Genomic DNA, 19,334 nt, shown 5'->3' with positions numbered 1-19,334 from the left:
ATCTAATACAGCCATGAGTCGTTTTGGGAAAGATGCAACAAGTTTTTCACATCTGGATTTGGGTATCCTCTGCCATTCCTCCTTGCAGATCCTCTCCAGTTCTGTCAGGTTGGATGGTAAACGTTGGTGGACAGTCATTTTCAGGTCTCTCCAGAGATGCTCAATTGGGTTTAAGTCAGGGCTCTGGCTGGGCCATTCAAGAACAGCCACGGAGTTGTTGTGAAGCCACTCCTTCGTTATTTTAGCGGTGTGCTTAGGGTCATTGTCTTGTTGGAAGGTAAACCTTCGGCCCAGTCTGAGGTCCAGAGCACTCTGGAAAAGGTTTTCGTCCAGGATATCCCTGTACTTGGCCGCATTCATCTTTCCCTCGATTGCAACCAGTCGTCCTGTCCCTGCAGCTGAAAAACACCCCCACAGCATGATGCTGCCACCACCATGCTTCACTGTTGAGACTGTATTGGACAGGTGATGAGCAGTGCCTGGTTTTCTCCACACATACCGCTTAGAATTAAGGCCAAAAAGTTCTATCTTGGTCTCATCAGACCAGAGGATTTTATTTATCACCATCTTGGAGTCCTTCAGCTGTTTTTTAGCAAACTCCATGCGGGCTTTCATGTGTCTTGCACTGAGGAGAGGCTTCCGTCGGGCCACTCTGCCATAAAGCCCCGACTGGTGGATTGCTGCAGTGATGGTTGACTTACTACAACTTTCTCCCATCTCCCGACTGCATCTCTGGAGCTCAGCCACAGTGACCATTGGGTTCTTCTTTGCCTCTCTCACCAAGGCTCTTCTCCCCCGATAGCTCAGTTTGGCCGGACGGCCAGCTCTAGGAAGGGTTCTGGTCGTCCCAAACGTCTTCCATTTGAGGATTATGGAGGCCACTGTGCTCTTAGGAACCTTAAGTGCAGCAGAAATTTTTTTGTAACCTTGACCAGATCTGTGCCTTGCCACAATTCTGTCTCTGAGCTCTTCAGGCAGTTCCTTTGACCTCATGATTGTCATTTGCTCTGACATGCACTGTGAGCTGTAAGGTCTTATATAGACAGGTGTGTGGCTTTCCTAATCAAGTCCAATCAGTATAATCAAACACAGCTGGACTCCAATGAAGGTGTAGAACCATCTCAAGGATGATCAGAAGAAATAGACAGCACCTGAGTTACATATGAGGGTCACGGCAAAGGGTCTGATACTTATGACCATGTGATATTTCAGTTTTTCTTTTTTATAAATTTGCAAAAATTTCTACATTTCTGTTTTTTTCTGTCCAAGATGGGGTGCTGAGTGTACATTACTGAGAAATAAAATGAACTTTTTGATTTTTGGAAAATGGCTGCAATGAAACAAAGAGTGAAAATTTAAAGGGGTCTGAATACTTTCCGTACCCACTGTATATATATATATATATATATATATATATATATATATATATACATATGTATATATATATATATATATATATATATAATAGTTTCTGATCCGTCTGGAGAGGATTTACTGGTCCGGCCCACTGGATATGGGAGACGTGGCACATTAACTTTACTGTGTTTGACACCCCTAGTCTAAATGATTTTAGTCTATTTAAAACAAAGAAAAATTGACAAAGTAGTTTTTTTAAAAGAGGAGATGACTGTCAAAAGCCTCTTTTACAGAGAAATTGGGCATTGCTGCCGTAAAGGAGGTCCTCATACTTTTAAACAGAGCGGTAACGTGGAAAAACAACTGAATAAAGGTGCAGCATTCCCGCCTTAAACAGGCTGTGTGAAAGAGGCTAATGATTGGACAAGCCAGGTAATCTGAATACTGCAACTATTATCAAAAAACAGATTCGAGGATGCATTTCTTCCTTTATGAACATGATGCAACATGGACTGATTCCATTTTTTATCGCAGTGTGTCCTCACCTTGGTCACAGCGAGCTCCCTTCCAGCCCGGGCTGCAGTAACATGTACCAGTCATGTGATCACACGTGGAGTTATTTAGACAGTCACAGACCTGACGGCAGCCGTAACCATAGGAACCAGGTGGACACTCTGGAAATAAGAAAAGATACAGTATTTAAGTTCTGAAGTTGAAGTGGGGACAATACTATACAGCTGTTAGACATCATATCATCATACAGAGATAGTAGTATACAGCTGTTAGACATCATATCATCATACAGAGATAGTAGTATACAGCTGTTAGACATCATATCATCATACAGAGATAGTAGTATACAGCTGTTAGACATCATATCATCATACAGAGATAGTAGTATACAGCTGTTAGACATCATATCATCATACAGAGATAGTAGTATACAGCTGTTAGATATCATATCATCATACAGAGATAGTAGTATACAGCTGTTAGAGATCATCATATCATCATACAGAGATAGTAGTATACAGCTGTTAGACATCATATCATCATACAGAGATAGTAGTATACAGCTGTTAGACATCATATCATCATACAGAGATAGTAGTATACAGCTGTTAGACATCATATCATCATACAGAGATAGTAGTATACAGCTGTTAGACATCATATCATCATACAGAGATAGTAGTATACAGCTGTTAGACATCATATCATCATACAGAGATAGTAGTATACAGCTGTTAGACATCATCATATCATCATACAGAGATAGTAGTATACAGCTGTTAGATATCATATCATCATACAGAGATAGTAGTATACAGCTGTTAGATATCATATAATCATACAGAGATAGTAGTATACAGCTGTTACAGATCATATCATCATACAGAGATAGTAGTATACAGCTGTTAGACATCATATCATCATACAGAGATAGTAGTATACAACTGTTAGATATCATATCAGCATACAGAGATAGTAGTATACAACTGTTAGAGATCATCATATCATCATACAGAGATAGTAGTATACAGCTGTTAGATATCATATCATCATACAGAGATAGTAGTATACAGCTGTTAGATGTCATATCATCATACAGATATAGTAGTATACAGCTGTTAGACATCATATCATCATACAGAGATAGTAGTATACAGCTGTTAGACATCATATCATCATACAGAGATAGTAGTATACAGCTGTTAGACATCATCATATCATCATACAGAGATAGTAGTATACAGCTGTTAGACATCATATCATCATACAGAGATAGTAGTATACAGCTGTTAGACATCATATCATCATACAGAGATAGTAGTATACAGCTGTTAGACATCATATCATACAGAGATAGTACTATACAGCTGTTAGACATCATATCATCATACAGAGATAGTAGTATACAGCTGTTAGACATCATATCATCATACAGAGATAGTAGTATACAGCTGTTAGACATCATATCATCATACAGAGATAGTAGTATACAGCTGTTAGACATCATATCATCATACAGAGATAGTAGTATACAGCTGTTAGACATCATATCATCATACAGAGATAGTAGTATACAGCTGTTAGATATCATATCATCATACAGAGATAGTAGTATACAGCTGTTAGACATCATATCATCATACAGAGATAGTAGTATACAGCTGTTAGACATCATATCATCATACAGAGATAGTAGTATACAGCTGTTAGAGATCATCATATCATCATACAGAGATAGTAGTATACAGCTGTTAGACATCATATCATCATACAGAGATAGTAGTATACAGCTGTTAGAGATCATCATATCATCATACAGAGATAGTAGTATACAGCTGTTAGACATCATATCATCATACAGAGATAGTAGTATACAGCTGTTAGACATCATATCATCATACAGAGATAGTAGTATACAGCTGTTAGACATCATATCATTATACAGAGATTTTAGTATACAGCTGTTAGACATAATAAAATATATGACACACTGGTATCAGATCAGTACACGGTATTGGCCGATACACAAGTTCAGGTCTCAGAATCAGTATCGGGAGCAAAAAAATGGTATGGGACCATCTCTAGTGAAAGTCAGTTGAGCTGTAGACACTTAACTTGTACGCACTAAGAGGAGTTGGTTTAAAAGAAAGAAAGAAAGAAAGAAGAAAGAAAGAAAGAAAGAAAGAAAGAAAGAAAGAACAGACGGTGGAACATACTTTGTTCACAGTGGCGTCCCATGAATCCGGTGCGGCAGGTGCACTGTCCAGAGATGTGATCACAGTCGGCTCCATTCCTACACTGGCAGGTCTGAGAACAGTCCTTCCCATAGAAGCCTAAGGGACAGCCTATAAGGGAGTAGTCATGCATCACATGATATACTAGACTGTAAACACCAAAGACTGGGGGAGTACAGTATATGGGTCAAAAGGATGGACTTTTTATAATCAATGAAACATCTGAGTTTGATCATATAGAGCGGATCTACTACAGTATTTGTAATATATGTGCATGTATTCATGTGTGTGTGTGTGTGTGTGTGTGTGCTCTGTCTGCTATCATAAGCAGCAAACATATATGACAAAGATGCTGTTACATTGATCCATGAGCAGAGGGGTATGCTTCATATGTTAGACCTGCTGCATGCCAACGGCCCATGATTTTATGTATTTAACTGCATCTGTGTGTGTGTGTGTGTTTTGTGTGCATGTGTTGTGAGTGTTGTATGTGCTTGTGCGTGCGTGGCTGGTGTGTGTGTGTAGTGTGTGTGTGCGTGTCCTTGTGTATGCATGTGTTGTGAGTGTTATCTGTCTGTGTGTGCGTGCCTGGTGTGTGTGTTACTGACGCTGTGTGCAGTAGAGGCCGGTCCATCCGGGGGTGCACTTGCATTCTCCATCATAGGCGCTGCAGTAAGCTCCGTTGTGACAGTTACACGTGTGGATGCAGTTGGGCCCCCACTGACCCGGCGGACATGCTGCAACACAACACAACACAGCACAGCACAACACAGTCTAAGTGCTTGTAGTCTGTAGTCATACTGGGTCACCGCTAAAAGCTCAAAAGGTCAAAGTTAAGTCGTTTATATATATATGTACTTTACCAGATAGTAACATTATAAAAGCCATCACAGCCATCTTATCTGTTAATTTAATGAGTGAACTCACGCTGGGAGCAGTCGCTGCCGATCCATCCGGGGTAACACTGGCAGGAGCCGTCGATGGGGTTACAGGTGCCGTTGTTGGTGCAGCTGCAGCTCCACGCACAGACCTTCCCGAAGCGGCCGCTGGGACACACTGCAACCCAACACTCACGGGTCACCTTCTCCAGCACAGTACTCTCACTTCATTTGGCCATTTGTATTAATACCGGCCTCATGGGTCAATTTTGTGGCGTAGTGTGCAACATCAAATGTTGGGACCCTGCAGCGGGATGGAAGGGTTCTGGCCAATCCCTCCCAAGGCAAACTCCTTTTAAGTGGTACTTACAGTACTTGGCAATAAATCCTTTTCTGATTCGGGTTGGATTCAAACATTTATGGTGTATAATATAGTTGTAGTGAAATGTAATGTGTGTATGGGTCATTATGTCCCATCAAAGATTGGTGCTTTTACAATTAGATTTTAAATACATAATCATTAATTATGTAGATATAATGACTTATTTTGCCCTATTTTAACGATCTAAGCGTGCGGCATGAAGTGGCTGGCGCAGGTGCGTTTAGGGCGTGTACGAAGCTTGGACCTTGCAGCCTTGCTGTTATGACGGAGGATTTGCTGAACAGGGAGGAGAGATTCCTGGTGACCTCCTCGTGCATAAAGTGCATGTGTGCGAGCAGATCATATTATAATACTATTTCGCATTGGAATAGTTTTATTTTTAATCTTCTGCATGTGTGTGTGCTGCTGCGCGTCCCTTTGTGTGTAACAAGCATAGTGTTTTTTACTAATGCGCTGTTAAAATTCAATGAAATGCTGCATTTTTGACTTTAGAGGTTTTTGTTGGTCAATGGTGTGATCACTTCTCGCTGCCTCAAGATAGCAATACTCCCAGAATGCACCTGAACACACCTCCCTGTAAGACCAGCACACCCAGAATGCCCCTGAACACACCTCGCTGTAAGAGCATCACGCCCAGAATGCACCTGAACACACCTCCCTGTAAGAGCAGCACACCCAGAATGCACCTGAACAAACCTTTAAAACCAGGAAAAGACGACATTCTAACATTTAACAATCTTAAGATATCCCAAATCTAAGACAATATCTTGCCTCGTATATCAATGTCAATATAATATTCATATCCAGTATGCATTATAAAGTATACATTATATATTTCCCAGCCCTAGTGGCCACTATCAGCATTTGACAAGCCAACATACACCCTTTGTAAGCCAGCAGAAAGAACTCACCCTCGTTACACAGCGCCCCCTTGAAGCCCGGCAGGCAGTCACACTGTCCCGTGACGTGGTGACACGGCCCGTTGCTATGGACGCACTGGGGACAGGTCTGACTGCAGCGGTGACCAAAGTAACCTGGAGAGCAGACTGCAGCCAAAGACAAGATCATTTCATCTGCATAGCATTTCAAACCTAAGATCTTAATATTCTCCATTTAAACTTAATATTCTTAGGGATGGGGTGGCATGGGATGGGGTGGGGGTTGGGATGTGGTGGGGGCATGGAATGGGGTGGGGGTTGGGATGTGGTGGGGGCATGGATGGGGTGGGGGTTGGGATGTGGTGGGGGCATGGGATGGGGTGGGGGTTGGGATGTGGTGGGGGCATGGAATGGGGTGGGGTTGGGATGTGGTGGGGGCATGGAATGGGGTGGGGGTTGGGATGTGCCTTTCATTTTAATGTGCGCTCCATTGGAGCACGGGGACATCACCACAGTAAAATCTAAAGGATCAGAAGCACAAGCAGTCAGGCAACCAGGCACTTTATCCTGATGTTTCAAACTGAAAGTCAAATGTCTCATTAATCCCTTTTATTTGACCAAATACGGTCCCCAACCAGTCTGATAGGCTGACTGCTCGTTTTTTCACACTTATCTTCAGTGATGTCCCCATGTTCCCCGAACTCAGCTATCAACCTGCAGAGTACGGTGTTCTTATGCCTTCTTCATCGTGTAAGTGCTCAGACTCACTCCTCTGGCAGGTGGGGCCTCGGTATCCCGGAGCACACTCGCAGGTCCCCTCATCCGGAGAGCACGACGCTCCGTTCTTACAGTTACAGGGGAGGGAGCAGTTTGGGCCCCAGCGGCCCTCGGCACACACACTGTCACAGTGGATACCTGCACGTAACAAGAAGGATTTATGCTTGTATTGATCCCCAGGGGGGAAATTACAATCGCTTCACTGTGTTGTTAGAACACATTAAACACAGTCTTTTACATGCACAAATGGAGTGACGTCAGAGTGAGGCACCCTGGGGAGTAAGGGGTTCAGTGTCTTGCCCAAGTGCACCTTGGCAGGGCCCAGGAGGAGAACTGGCACCTCTCCAGATTCCAGTTCACCACCATACTCCCAACCCAACTCCCTTTGGACAGAGAGCAATTGCCCCCCCTCCCACACACACACACACACACACACATATACACACACAACTGGTGCAATATCCACATTGCAAAAGTCAGATTGCAAGTAATTTCCTTATGGCAATATTCAAAATCATGATCGCATATTGCATATTTTCCTCATATTGTGCAGCTCTAGATCAGACTATGCAGGGAAAGTGGGCCAGGAGAGATGGCTGCGAGGAGTTACCCGTCCATCCGGCCAGACAGCGGCAGTGCCCAGTGGCGTGGTGACATCCATCAGCGTGGCTGCAGTCGCAGCGCTCTCTGCAGCCCAGCCCGTAGGTGCCGTCCTGAGGAGCATGACATGACATCACAGAGACGGGCCTCATTAACACGCAGCGGTCATGTCTCCAGAGAGACACCGGCCATGCTTTTAACCCTCCTGCTGGCCTCGGGTCAAATTAAGCCATTTAAAGTAGAAAGTGGCATGGAAAGAAAAGACTCAAGTAAAGTACATGTACATCAACATTTGGACTGAGTACAGTACTAGAGTAAATGTACTTCGTTACATTCCAGCGCTGGGATCCTGAATCCTTCTTCTCAGGTTCAGAGAATATATGGAAAGGAGGATTGATTGGAAGGTGATTTGAAGCCCTGTTATGGGCTGTACACCTGGGGCAGGGTACCCAACTCAGTACTTTTAGGCCCCGAGCAAATACCTCTAATATTTGTGCCGTGATGTGTAATTTTGAAATTTCTTTTTGTTTTATGTAATTGGTATTCACAAAAAGTATAGTTCAGGAACCGGTGTCAAAGTCCCAGTATTGGTATCTGTAACCGGTATGAAATATTTTAGAATGATACTCAGCTCTAGACCAGGAGTCAGTGCAACAATTGATGGAGAAAGTAATATAACATGTTGACATTTTTCTGTAATTGTGTAAATTTGACAATTATAATAGGGAATACAAAATTAAATCTACAACAAGCAGCATACTCTGGTAGTGTTAAACCATACAAGGCATCACTTGGACCTTTTAAAGAAATCATTAAAATGGTGAATTGTAGGTGAAGTAGAGCTGTGGTCCTCAGTGCCCTGCCAGCACAAATCATTTTCACGTTGTAAAACATTACAAAAAACCTTATTTGTGCTTTTTCCCCCACGTCCTCTCACCTGGCAGTGGAGTTCACAGCGCTCTCCCCTCCAGCCCGGAGCACAGGTGCAGAGGCCGTCCAGGGCGTTGCATGCCCCCCCGTTCGCACACAGACAGGTGAGGTTGCAGCCCAGCCCCCAGGTCCCGCTGGGGCAGTTGATGGAGCAGTCCACCCCGTGCCACCCTGGGCACACAAAGCCAGAACCACTTAAAGACCTCATATTCCGCTCAGTTTTAGAATCATTATTGGATTTAGAGGTCGTACCAGAATAGGTTTATGTTGTTTAATTTTCAGAAAACACCATATGTTTGTTGTACGGCACATTGCTGCAGCTCCTCTTTTCACCCTGTGTGTTGAGCTCTCTGTTTTAGCTCCAGAGTGAGACATCTCATTTCTATCCCATCTTTGTTGGGATTGGCACATGTGCAGTAGCTAGGAAGGTTACCATGGCTACAGCTCAGCTGTACACAGTGTGATCCTGAAACACACGCAGCCAGTACCAGCCAGTAGAGCATCTGAAGGGGGGGGGGGGTGGTTGTATTTGTTTGGCAGTTGAGTTTAAATATTACTGCACCTTTAAAGTTCAGAAGTAATTATTACGACTAATCTCTCTAGTTGAGGTTTGAGTTAGTAACATTTTACTTCTTTAGGTCCCTGGAAAAATGATCAAAGGACACTTTCAGACCAGTCATCAGGTCTCCACTCTTCTTTTCTCCTCTTCACTTTCTCCTCCCTCTCTCTTCCTTCCCTCCTTCCTCTCTACCTCTCTCTCGCTTGCGCTCTCCTCCTTCCCTTGCTCTCTCTCTCGCCTCCTTCTGTCCCTTCTCCTTCCCTCCTCTCGTCTATCTCCTTGCTCCCTCCCTCCCTCCCACTCTCCCTCTCTTCTCCCTCCCTCCCTTCTCTCCCTCCATCTCTCTGTCCCTCCCTTCCTCTCTGTATCTCTCCACTCCTCTTTCCCTCCCTCTCACCTGGTTTACAGGAGCAGGATCCGTCCACAGGTGAGCACTGTGCTCTGTTCTTGCAGGTGCAGCTGGAGGAGCAGTGTGCCCCGTGCGTCCCGGCTGGGCAGAGGACTGAACAGTTCGGACCCTGGGGGGGGGGGGGGGGGGGGTCAACACAGACAGATAGTTAGAACTGGCAGTGCATGTACTGCATATACCATGTTATATACCTGTAGATACCATGTTATATACCTGTATATATACCATGTTATATACCATGTTATACTGTATACCTGTATATATACCATGTAATATACCATGTTATACTGTATACCTGTATATATACCATGTAATAAACCATGTTATACTGTATACCATGTAATATACCTGTATAAATACCATGTTATATGCTTGTATACATACCATGTTATATACTTGTACATACCATGTTATATACTTGTATATAAACCATGTAATAAACCTGTATATATACCATGTTATGTACCTGTATACACAATGTTATATACCTGTATACACCATGTTATATACCTGTATACACCGTGTTATATACCTGTAGATACCATGTTATATACCTGTAGATACCATGTTATATACTTGTATATAAACCATGTAATAACCTGTATATATACCATGATATATACCTGTATACACCATGTTATATACTTGTATATATACCATGTTATATACTTGTACATACCATGTTATATACCTGTATATATACCATGTTATATACCTGTATATATACCATGTTATGTACCTGTATATATACCATGTAATATACCATGTTATACTGTATACCTGTATATAAACCATGTAATAAACCTGTATACACCATGTTATATACCTGTATACACTATGTTATATACCTGTATACACTATGTTATATACCTGTAGATACCATGTTATATACTAGCAAAAGTCCTGCGTTGAAACTGTTGGGATGAAAAGGCGTATTTCTGTCTTTGACAATAATACTTAGGTAAAAGTATGTAAGTATCATCCGGAGAATGTAGTTAAAGTATTAGAAGATGTTAGAAAGAGTGAAGGATCCAAGCAGCTGTGTGTTTCATGGTCTCATCATCTCAGCTGGACCTGGAGCCCTTATATTGTTGCTAGGTTACTTTATAATAAGACATCAGATTATAGAAACTACATGTGGTTAGTGGGCAGGAATCTTAATGTGGAAAGGAACTAGGAACTAAAGGAACTAGGAACTAAAGCTGTCAGATGAATGTAAAAGAGTAACTAAAGTAACTAGTAACTAAAGTAACTAGTAACTAAAAGCTGAGCTTCCCTGCTTTCCCCCATGCCTCTGTATGTGATGTTCCTAGTGTCCCGTCTGGACTGGGCACAGGGTGGTGTGTGACATGTAGTTCTACCAGCTGCCACTAGGTGGTGGTGGGCCATGTCTGAGAACTCATGCTGAGTGAGCATGTGGACCTATGCACTGCAGGACAGGCTTTCTCAGTAGTTTCATTGTGAATAATCCCAGTTCCAAGCATAGTACTGTCTGGTCTGGGTCCACGGATGGGATTCAGGCAACTGAGTCAAGTCATTTTTATTTCTATAATCATAATTGTAAATTTGCCTCGAGGGCTTTAGCCAGGTGACGAGCCCACATCCACAATCGGGCTGGGTATCGTTCTCTGTGTAGCGTAGAGTTTATCCCACGTGTCTCTACGACGTGTAACATTAGACAGCCAATCACAGACATCATAAGATCTTGGTAGAAGCATGCTGCATGCTGATTGGTGCACTGTCGCTGATGAGATTCACTCCTTAGGTGTTGAAATTGGGTATTGAATGACTAGTCATTTTTCTTACTTTAGATACATTTTACTCAATACTTGAGAGGAAATTCGGTTGCTGCCTGAAACCTCCTGAACTGGGTTCCCAGCCCTAATCCACACACTAATCCTCATGGATTGACACCATATGTGACCTAAAGCATTCATTGCCATTGGAACATGTTGGAAAAGAGTTTACCGTGAACCCTGGAGCGCAGATACACTCTCCGCCCACACTGTGGCAGTCAGCACCGTTCTGGCACTGGCACACCTGCTGGCAGGACTCGCCGTAAAACCCCGGGGTGCACGTCTCGTTGCAGTAGAGGCCGGACCAACCCGGCTGACAAGTGCACTCCCCTGACATTGGGTGGCAGCTAGTGACAAAAGAAATACAAACTGTAGTTACATAACGCATTTCATTCTTAATTCCTTAGTTTTTGATCATATTGTCGGCCTTTTATTGGTCTATTTTGCTTGTAATATTTTACAAAGTGAGATATCCAGGTCTTGTTCGATTATAAAGCAGGTGGAGTTGCTTTATGAATAATGTAAGTATCAAAATACTCAATACACAGAGAAATGTATTCAGTAACTGTGACTTTAAACAAGCCATCAAGACTGAACGGTTGTGATGTCACAACTGTACTTTACATAGGTAGAAAGTGCTGCTACAGTGCAGTTACAGTCATTCCCCGGCTGCAATGATGATGCAGAGACTCTGAAAGTGCAAAAGACCCAGACACACTGACCTATCAGAGCAGACTGGGCTTTTTTAGGTAGGGGGCTTAAAGAGACAGACGTATAACAGGGTGTTTTAGACAGAGGGGAATACAAGAATATTTAGACAGATTCAGACAGCATGAGAGACATAAAGTGTTTTTTTAACATTAAAACATGTAAAAATGTTCTAATAGTAACCCGAAATACAAGTATCAACCTGAAAATGAACATAATAAGTGACCATTAAATGAGTGTGTAGGTTAGGACGGGAACAGGGTGGAGATGATCTGCAGTATCACAGGTGGGGGCTGCCTGTATTTGGATTGACAGCTGACCCACCTGACACAGCGCTCCCATAGAGGAGCAGCAGAACAGCTGTTCTCTGCAGACACATGCCCCCCCAGCTGTGCCAGCCTAACTGGCCCACAGCAGTCAGCTGTCTGCAGGGTCAACAGTCCCACTCACAAACGTCCTACTGACACCTGCTAACACTTGGATTAAAAAGATACACATTTGAAAACTACATTACCTGTCATTTAGTAGCCAATTTTATCCAAAGCAACTTCCAATTAAGTGAGAGGGAGGGGGTTATGTGGCACATTCTAATGCCACTATTCCATAATATATACTGATCGTAATTATTGCATTTAATGAGTTGTCCTTCCTGCATGTTTAGTATATATTTTTATTATAATGTATATTATTTTATTATTTCCTATATCTATGGTATATGAGTCTATCAATCAACAAGTGCAACCTGAGTAACATGCACATCTACTGATGATGCGTTCAAATAAGTGTGGGGAAGAGAGGGCATCAACATGTAAAGTGCGGGGGACATGTCCCCCCCCCCATCCCCGTACCCCATGTCTGCTACGCCCTTGACCCCAGAGACTACACGCGGGGCCACGTTTGCGTACCTGCGCGTGTTCTGGGCGTAGCAGGGACACATCCTGTCACAGCGGAGGCCATAGCGTCCTTCAGGACACAGTCGGACGTCACATATGTCCCCCGTGTAGCCCGGCTCACACAGACACATCCCGTTGGTGTGGTAGCACTGGCCGTTGTTCTTACAGCGACACGTCTTGGCACAGCCAGCGCCGTACGTTCCCACAGGACACTCGTCCTGGCACCTGTGCACAGCAAGAGACTCATTTAGAGTGAGCGCCCTCTAGTGGAACTCTGGTGGAGCTGCAACCAGTTCAGAAGCTGGAAGTATCGAGAGAGTGGAACTTCTTCCCTTATTAGAAATTCTTTGGTGTTACGTTGTACAGAAGCAAAACCAGACAATTACATAAATTTACAATTGGACAAAAAGCCCTAGGGTTCATAGCTATGATATAATAACCACTAAACATTACTGTGTAACTTTAATTTCTTTGCAAAACAAGTGGTCCTCTGCGTCTGAGTCTCCAGGCTGCCTCCGGTTTCTGCCCAGTATACCAGGATGTTGATGAGATATGAGGTTTGGGCGTGATAGTTTAAACAGAGATTAGTCCTTCTACTGGAACTTGAAAACCAAAACCTAGAAATGTAAATGTAGCCTAAAATACATAATCATTCAACGTCCACCAGTAAGTGTTGTGTCATGGAGTTTGTCCACTAGCTGGACCCGGCACACACTGCAGTAAAAAAAGCTCTGCGGTGGTTCCATGGCTTACTGAATCACAGAGCTTCAGCTAACGGGGTTAAGCTAAGCTAAACACACCGTCTGCAAACAGTTTGGTCCTCATTAGCTCGTCCATAGTTACAGTGCAAACAGTTACCAGTCCAACCACCAAATCAAGCTAAAAATTGAAATGCCCTCCTCCATCCCACCATTTAGAGCAGGCAAGGAGAAGAAAAAGGACAAATAGGATGCTGTGTGTGTTTAAAAGATTTTACAGGAGCTGCACTTGCCAGTTAAAGTTGTTGTTGTTGTCTCTGATACTACTACACCAAATCTTATCATCTACATGCAAAAGTCCTGCGTTGAAAGTGTTTGGTTGAAAAGGCGTATTGCTTTCTTTGAAAATAATACTTAAGTAAAGTAAGTATCATCCGGAGAATGTAGTTAAAGTATTAGAAGATGTTAGAAAGAGTGAAGGATCCAAGCAGCTGTGTGTTTCATGGTCTCATCATCTCAGCTGGACCTGGAGCCCTTATATTGTTGCTAGGTTACTTTATAATAAGACATCAGATTATAGAAACTACATGTGGTTAGTGGGCAGGAATCTTAATGTGGAAAGGAACTAGGAACTAAAGGAACTAGGACCTAAAGGAACTAGGAACTAAAGGAACTAGTTACTAAAGGAACTAGTTACTAAAGGAACTAGGAACTAAAGGAACTAGTATTTAAAGCTGTCAGATGAATGTAATGACTCAAGTAAAGTACAAGTACCTCAACAGTACAGTACTGGAGTAGATGTACTTCCCACCCCTGCCAAGCAGCAGTGGTGTCCTTCTTCCGAGGACAGATATTGGGTTCGGGCGTGGCGTGGCCAGCCCAGTTTTAAGCAGTGCTATATTGTGACGTTTGGCTTCCCTTAAGCATTCATGAAAGCCACTCAGAAGGACTATTCCTGTCTCGTCACTGGTCTGCTAAAGTATATAGCGTGTGCTCTTTGATATTGCTAATTATACGGGCCAAAGCCCTGCATGGCGCTGGGATTTGTCTGTGAAAACACTGACTGGGCTTCCTGGTTTTGTTTTTGCTCTTCTCTCTGGAGGATGTGGGAGATTTAAGCAGACACATGTGATTTGGTTGGTGGTCGGTTTGTTTTACTCCACAGGATGTCATTATCAGGTCCAGAGGGGACAACGAGGTCATGGGGTCGAGGGGCTCGCAACATAAAGGGACGTCACCCCCCAAGCTGTCGCGGTGCGTGGTCGTGCACCCCCTGCACCCCACTGCACGGGCAGAGAAGACCTGGTTCATCTGTACAAACATCTGGAGGATTCTTCATGTGCAGACCTTAAAAGTGCCGTATGGAGGATTGTGAAGATCCAGGACTTAGCCAAATAATTTAAACATTGACAACTTCTCAGTCCCTCTCCCCCTTTCTGCTAAAGCCCAAACTGTCTCCTAAGCCCCTCCCCCTACAAGAGAGAACGAATGTAAGGGGGACCATCTACGGCGGCCCGAGTGCAAGTTCGTACGCACCTTTAGGGCTCTGCTCTCCCAGAGTTCTAGACACAGTCAATTAGATACAGTTTCCAATTCAGGTGGAAATTAAATGTCAGCATGATTATCAGTCGATATGTTTAAGCACCTTTAAAGAGAAGACATTTTTCATTTCATCATGCATTTGTTCAACCCCTTTTTTTCAGCCTATGTCTAAGGGAGACACATTATGTCCCCATATGAGCTGGGACACATTGTGAATGCGTTGAGTTAGCTGAAAAAAAATATCAGCAGAAAACTGCACTTCATAACGTACGATAACTGTAACTCATTCTTTTTTTTCAGTGGTGCCTATTTAACTTGTTTAATACAAACATGGCAATCATTTTTTTTTAATTTCTTTTTAAACTCAACAAGCACTTTGTTTTTACAGAATCCTGAAAAAAGCACAACTGAGAAGACTTTAACATCTGTTTTTTATGGCAAGTAATAGTGTAAATAGTGAGCAGATGAAGATGGATTTGGGTTTATTTGGGAAATTAATGTTACCTCAAACATCTATATTTTGGGTATTCTATTTTTAGGGGAAAAATACACACACGCGCACACATACAAACACAAACACACACACACACACACACACACACACACACACACACACACACACACACACACACAACTTAATCCTCAAGTGCAGGAGAACCATGCACACATATTTCAACATCTGTAAATGATGCAAAACTAGAACCAAGGTTGTTCCTACCGTTCTCCCGTGTACCCAGGGCTGCAGAGACACTGTCCAGTGGACAGCACACAGAAGCCGTTGTTGTGACACTGACATTCCTGGGAACAGTTCTGTCCAAATCTCCCCTCTGGACATGGCTGTCCACACACTGTCCCCTGCACACAGTAGCCACAACTTACACACAGTGTCTCCAGCATGCTGTTCACCATGTGACGCTTTAATGGTTTCTACGAACCGATGTTCCTCATCCTGGACACAGCTCCCTGTTCTCTAGTGTAGTTTATGACTTCAAAGACAAACTCTTCCTGACAATAATTCAGAACTCCTTCCACGTTATGACCTCAAGGTACTGATTGTAGGAGACGTTGATATGCATGGCGCCTTTCTTGAATCTCTGGGACTCTTTTAACTTTATCACATGTGTGATATGAGCTGCTCGTTCCCCGACTCTCCTCCCTTCTAGTTCAACTCGTCCTGACATGTTATCAGAGCCTGGTCCTGAACACCGTCTTCATTCTGCTTGTGTCAGGCCCAGTCTGCTGCTCCATTGTGTTAGGCCCTCAGTGGGATGTCACTGTCACTGTGTATTCATTCAATTAGCCTTTAATAGGATTTATTATCTGTTTTATCTAACTGTTTGTTTTATACTGCTTTTTTTATGTTGTTTTAAAGTTTATTTTTCCCGGTATTTATTTTGGAAGTTAAAAGCCATGGAGACCTGGTTGTGTGTATCGGGGGTGGCAGACTTGCAAAATTGATTTAATTACCGGTCTGTGTGTGGCGTCTCCATGCATTCCTTGTGAGCCTGGCTATGACGACCTGTGGAGACCTACTGGAACCGTTATCCTGCGTTACTTACCAGGAAATAAACAGCTTGTTGGAGCCAAAGAGATGTTTCATCGATATACACAAGGCATGAGACTACACAACCGCTAAATTAGCACCTCTGATTTATGGTTTATTAGCAAGATTGGAAACAGTTGTAATGGGGGGTCTGTGAGGGACAACGGTCTGTTTATTATGGTGAAGGTCTACTCCAAGATCACTGGAGCAGAAAGACCTCAGCTCTTTGTGGAGTAAACGAGTAGGGCGGCGCTAGGAAGCTCCTGCACGGAAAACTAATCAGTATGCAGATTCTTTCATTCCTTCAGCCATCCGGCTCCTGAACAGTGTTACCACTGGCATGCTGATGTGGATGCTGATTGTTGCTGTTGTTACTCTTGTACTTATTTATTACATGGATCAGATACAGTGTAAAAAGGAATCAGGGAAAGTGTTCTGAATCTGAATATGGTTTGTTCTTTTCAGGTGCTTTGGCTCATGTAATATCACTATTTGTCATTGGGAATGTGTGAGTGACGCTAACAATGCATACCATCCATCCTGCAGGACAGGAGCACTCTCCAGTCACATGGTGACACACTCCTCCGTTCTGACACGGACATCTCTCCTCACACTGCTGTCCATGTTTACCTGGAGGACACAGGGCTTCACAGCTAGGAGGAAAAGAACAGCATGCCATTAACATGTTTCCCATTTAACCAACAGTCACAAAACCTAACAGAGCCAGGGTGCAAATGGGGCCATAGACAACATTTCTTACAGTGAATTGGACTAGCAAAGGACCGGTTGAAGAGGACGGGTTACTGAATGAGAGTGACACCAGATATCCATTAGCATCTATGGAACCCACCCTGATCCCATGAGGCACTGGGTTACATGCACGTCCACTATTATTCTGAATAAGAATAAATTCTGAATTTGATACAGGTCATGTTAACAGTGTATTCCGTTCCGAATAAAGCCTTATCCGAATTTAGTATGTTTCCAATTAGGCCACAAAGTCCTATTTTGCACGGCTGCATGTATACCGGAATATTAGTGGAATATTACTTTTCATTATCCATTTCAACAGCTTGGATGGAATATTGTCTATTTCAGAATAAAGGGGAATACTGGAATACTATGTGCAGGAAAACATAGTCATTGAGTCTTCTTTAAGCAGTCTGACCTGCTGTCTTTAGAATCTTGGTTCTGGGTCGACCCATAGAAAAACATAGTTTAACATTATAACATGATGTATAAAATCATGCAGACAATTATTTGGATATTTTAATATCTTAGTATTCTATGCAAAAAAAGGTATGCTTAAACGCTTTAGGCTGCCGTACACATTAGTGTAGGCCCAGTTGATTATGCAACTTCATTTTATAAAATAGATATTGTAGGGGGTCTCTCCTCATCTCTCTTTCAGTTATGGGGTCCTTGGCTTAAAAAAACATGAAAGACCCATGCTCTAGAAAATCCTGTCTTTGGAAAGACATGTCATTCATATTGACATATCCAGCAACACAGAATTCAAAACTGACTGCTACCTAAACATAAAATGTGCTTCTCAGTATGCACTGAGCTTTTACTTTAATGTCAATATTGGGATTAGAAACAGGAAACAGATTCTCACACATCCTGTCCTCGGACTTACAAAGCTCCAGTGTATCCTGGTGAGCACTTGCATTCTCCGGTCACATGGTGACAGGCGGCTCCATTCTGGCACTGGCATTTCTGCTGGCATCCGTTCCCATAGGTGCCCACCTCACACTGGGCCTCGCAGCGCCATCCTCGGTACCCTGGAGTGCAGATGCAGGCTCCGGTGATGGGGTTACACAGGGCGCCGTTCTGGCACTGACACCTGTTACTGCAGTGGGGACCCCAGTGGCTGCTGTCACAAGCTGAGGGAAGGAAGGGAAATAATCAAGATTTAGTGTATGCTGTTCCACACGTCATTGTGTCAGTCTACCCCCAGACCAAGAAGACCACATTAACCATTAAGGTTTTTTTTTGTTTGATTGGTTTAAAGAAATGCCAATGAAGCAGAGAACGTGTTTCTCCCATCCAGAAATGCCGTGTGGACTAGCCAGACCTTCCTCAGCAGAGCTGTGGAGGAAGGTCTGGCCATTCAAGACTACTGGTGAGCCATGCTGGAAGTGTAACCCTGATCTCAAAGTGGGTCCAGGATACCATCTTGTTGGATATGCTTCCAAATTAATCCAACTGTGAATACTGATGGAAGGACGAGGCTGCTGTTATACATGCTTTATTTTACAGGGGTGATAGGTGCTTTTCTAGGTTTTAGGGGCTATTTCCGTATTGATAAAAATGGCAAATCCAACAATGTGTTAGTCCATCTCTCAAAATTTCCCTTTCCTGTCCGTCTATTAAAAAGATAAACAACTGTATGTTTCCCTCTGCCTGTTAGTTTATGTTCAATATCTCCAGATCAATACCGTGCAGAGACCTTTCTTGTTTAGAAGCAGAGAAATGCCCAGTTTCAACAAGGTCTTCCAGGTGATTGTTGGCCATCCAGAAGCTGTTTGATTGTCTTTGTAGAATAAATTGATAATTATGAATCCATAAATCTTGTTCCAAATCTACACATTCAAGCTAGCGTCGTTCTGATTATTTAGCATGGTAGTTCAAATCT

The 19,334-nt window shown here is 43.1% G+C and overlaps 1 protein-coding gene across 1 annotated transcript in view; it reads right to left on the bottom strand.

The window, feature by feature from the left end:
- Positions 1-19,334, bottom strand: part of LOC116677326 (multiple epidermal growth factor-like domains protein 10) — a 44,162-nt gene that overhangs the window by 6,578 nt on the left and 18,250 nt on the right. Inside the window, 14 exon segments of the mRNA XM_032507887.1 lie at positions 1,902-2,030; positions 4,086-4,214; positions 4,712-4,840; positions 5,031-5,159; positions 6,275-6,409; positions 7,010-7,156; positions 7,629-7,731; positions 8,556-8,719; positions 9,505-9,625; positions 11,485-11,659; positions 12,926-13,138; positions 15,872-16,008; positions 17,229-17,349; positions 18,336-18,582. Of these exon segments, the coding sequence (XP_032363778.1) occupies positions 1,902-2,030; positions 4,086-4,214; positions 4,712-4,840; positions 5,031-5,159; positions 6,275-6,409; positions 7,010-7,156; positions 7,629-7,731; positions 8,556-8,719; positions 9,505-9,625; positions 11,485-11,659; positions 12,926-13,138; positions 15,872-16,008; positions 17,229-17,349; positions 18,336-18,582 (2,079 nt within the window).

The sequence above is a fragment of the Etheostoma spectabile genome, unplaced genomic scaffold, assembly GCF_008692095.1.
Source record: "Etheostoma spectabile isolate EspeVRDwgs_2016 unplaced genomic scaffold, UIUC_Espe_1.0 scaffold00004876, whole genome shotgun sequence".
Classification (NCBI taxonomy): domain Eukaryota; kingdom Metazoa; phylum Chordata; class Actinopteri; order Perciformes; family Percidae; genus Etheostoma; species Etheostoma spectabile.
This window is presented reverse-complemented; position numbering and strand designations above follow the sequence as displayed.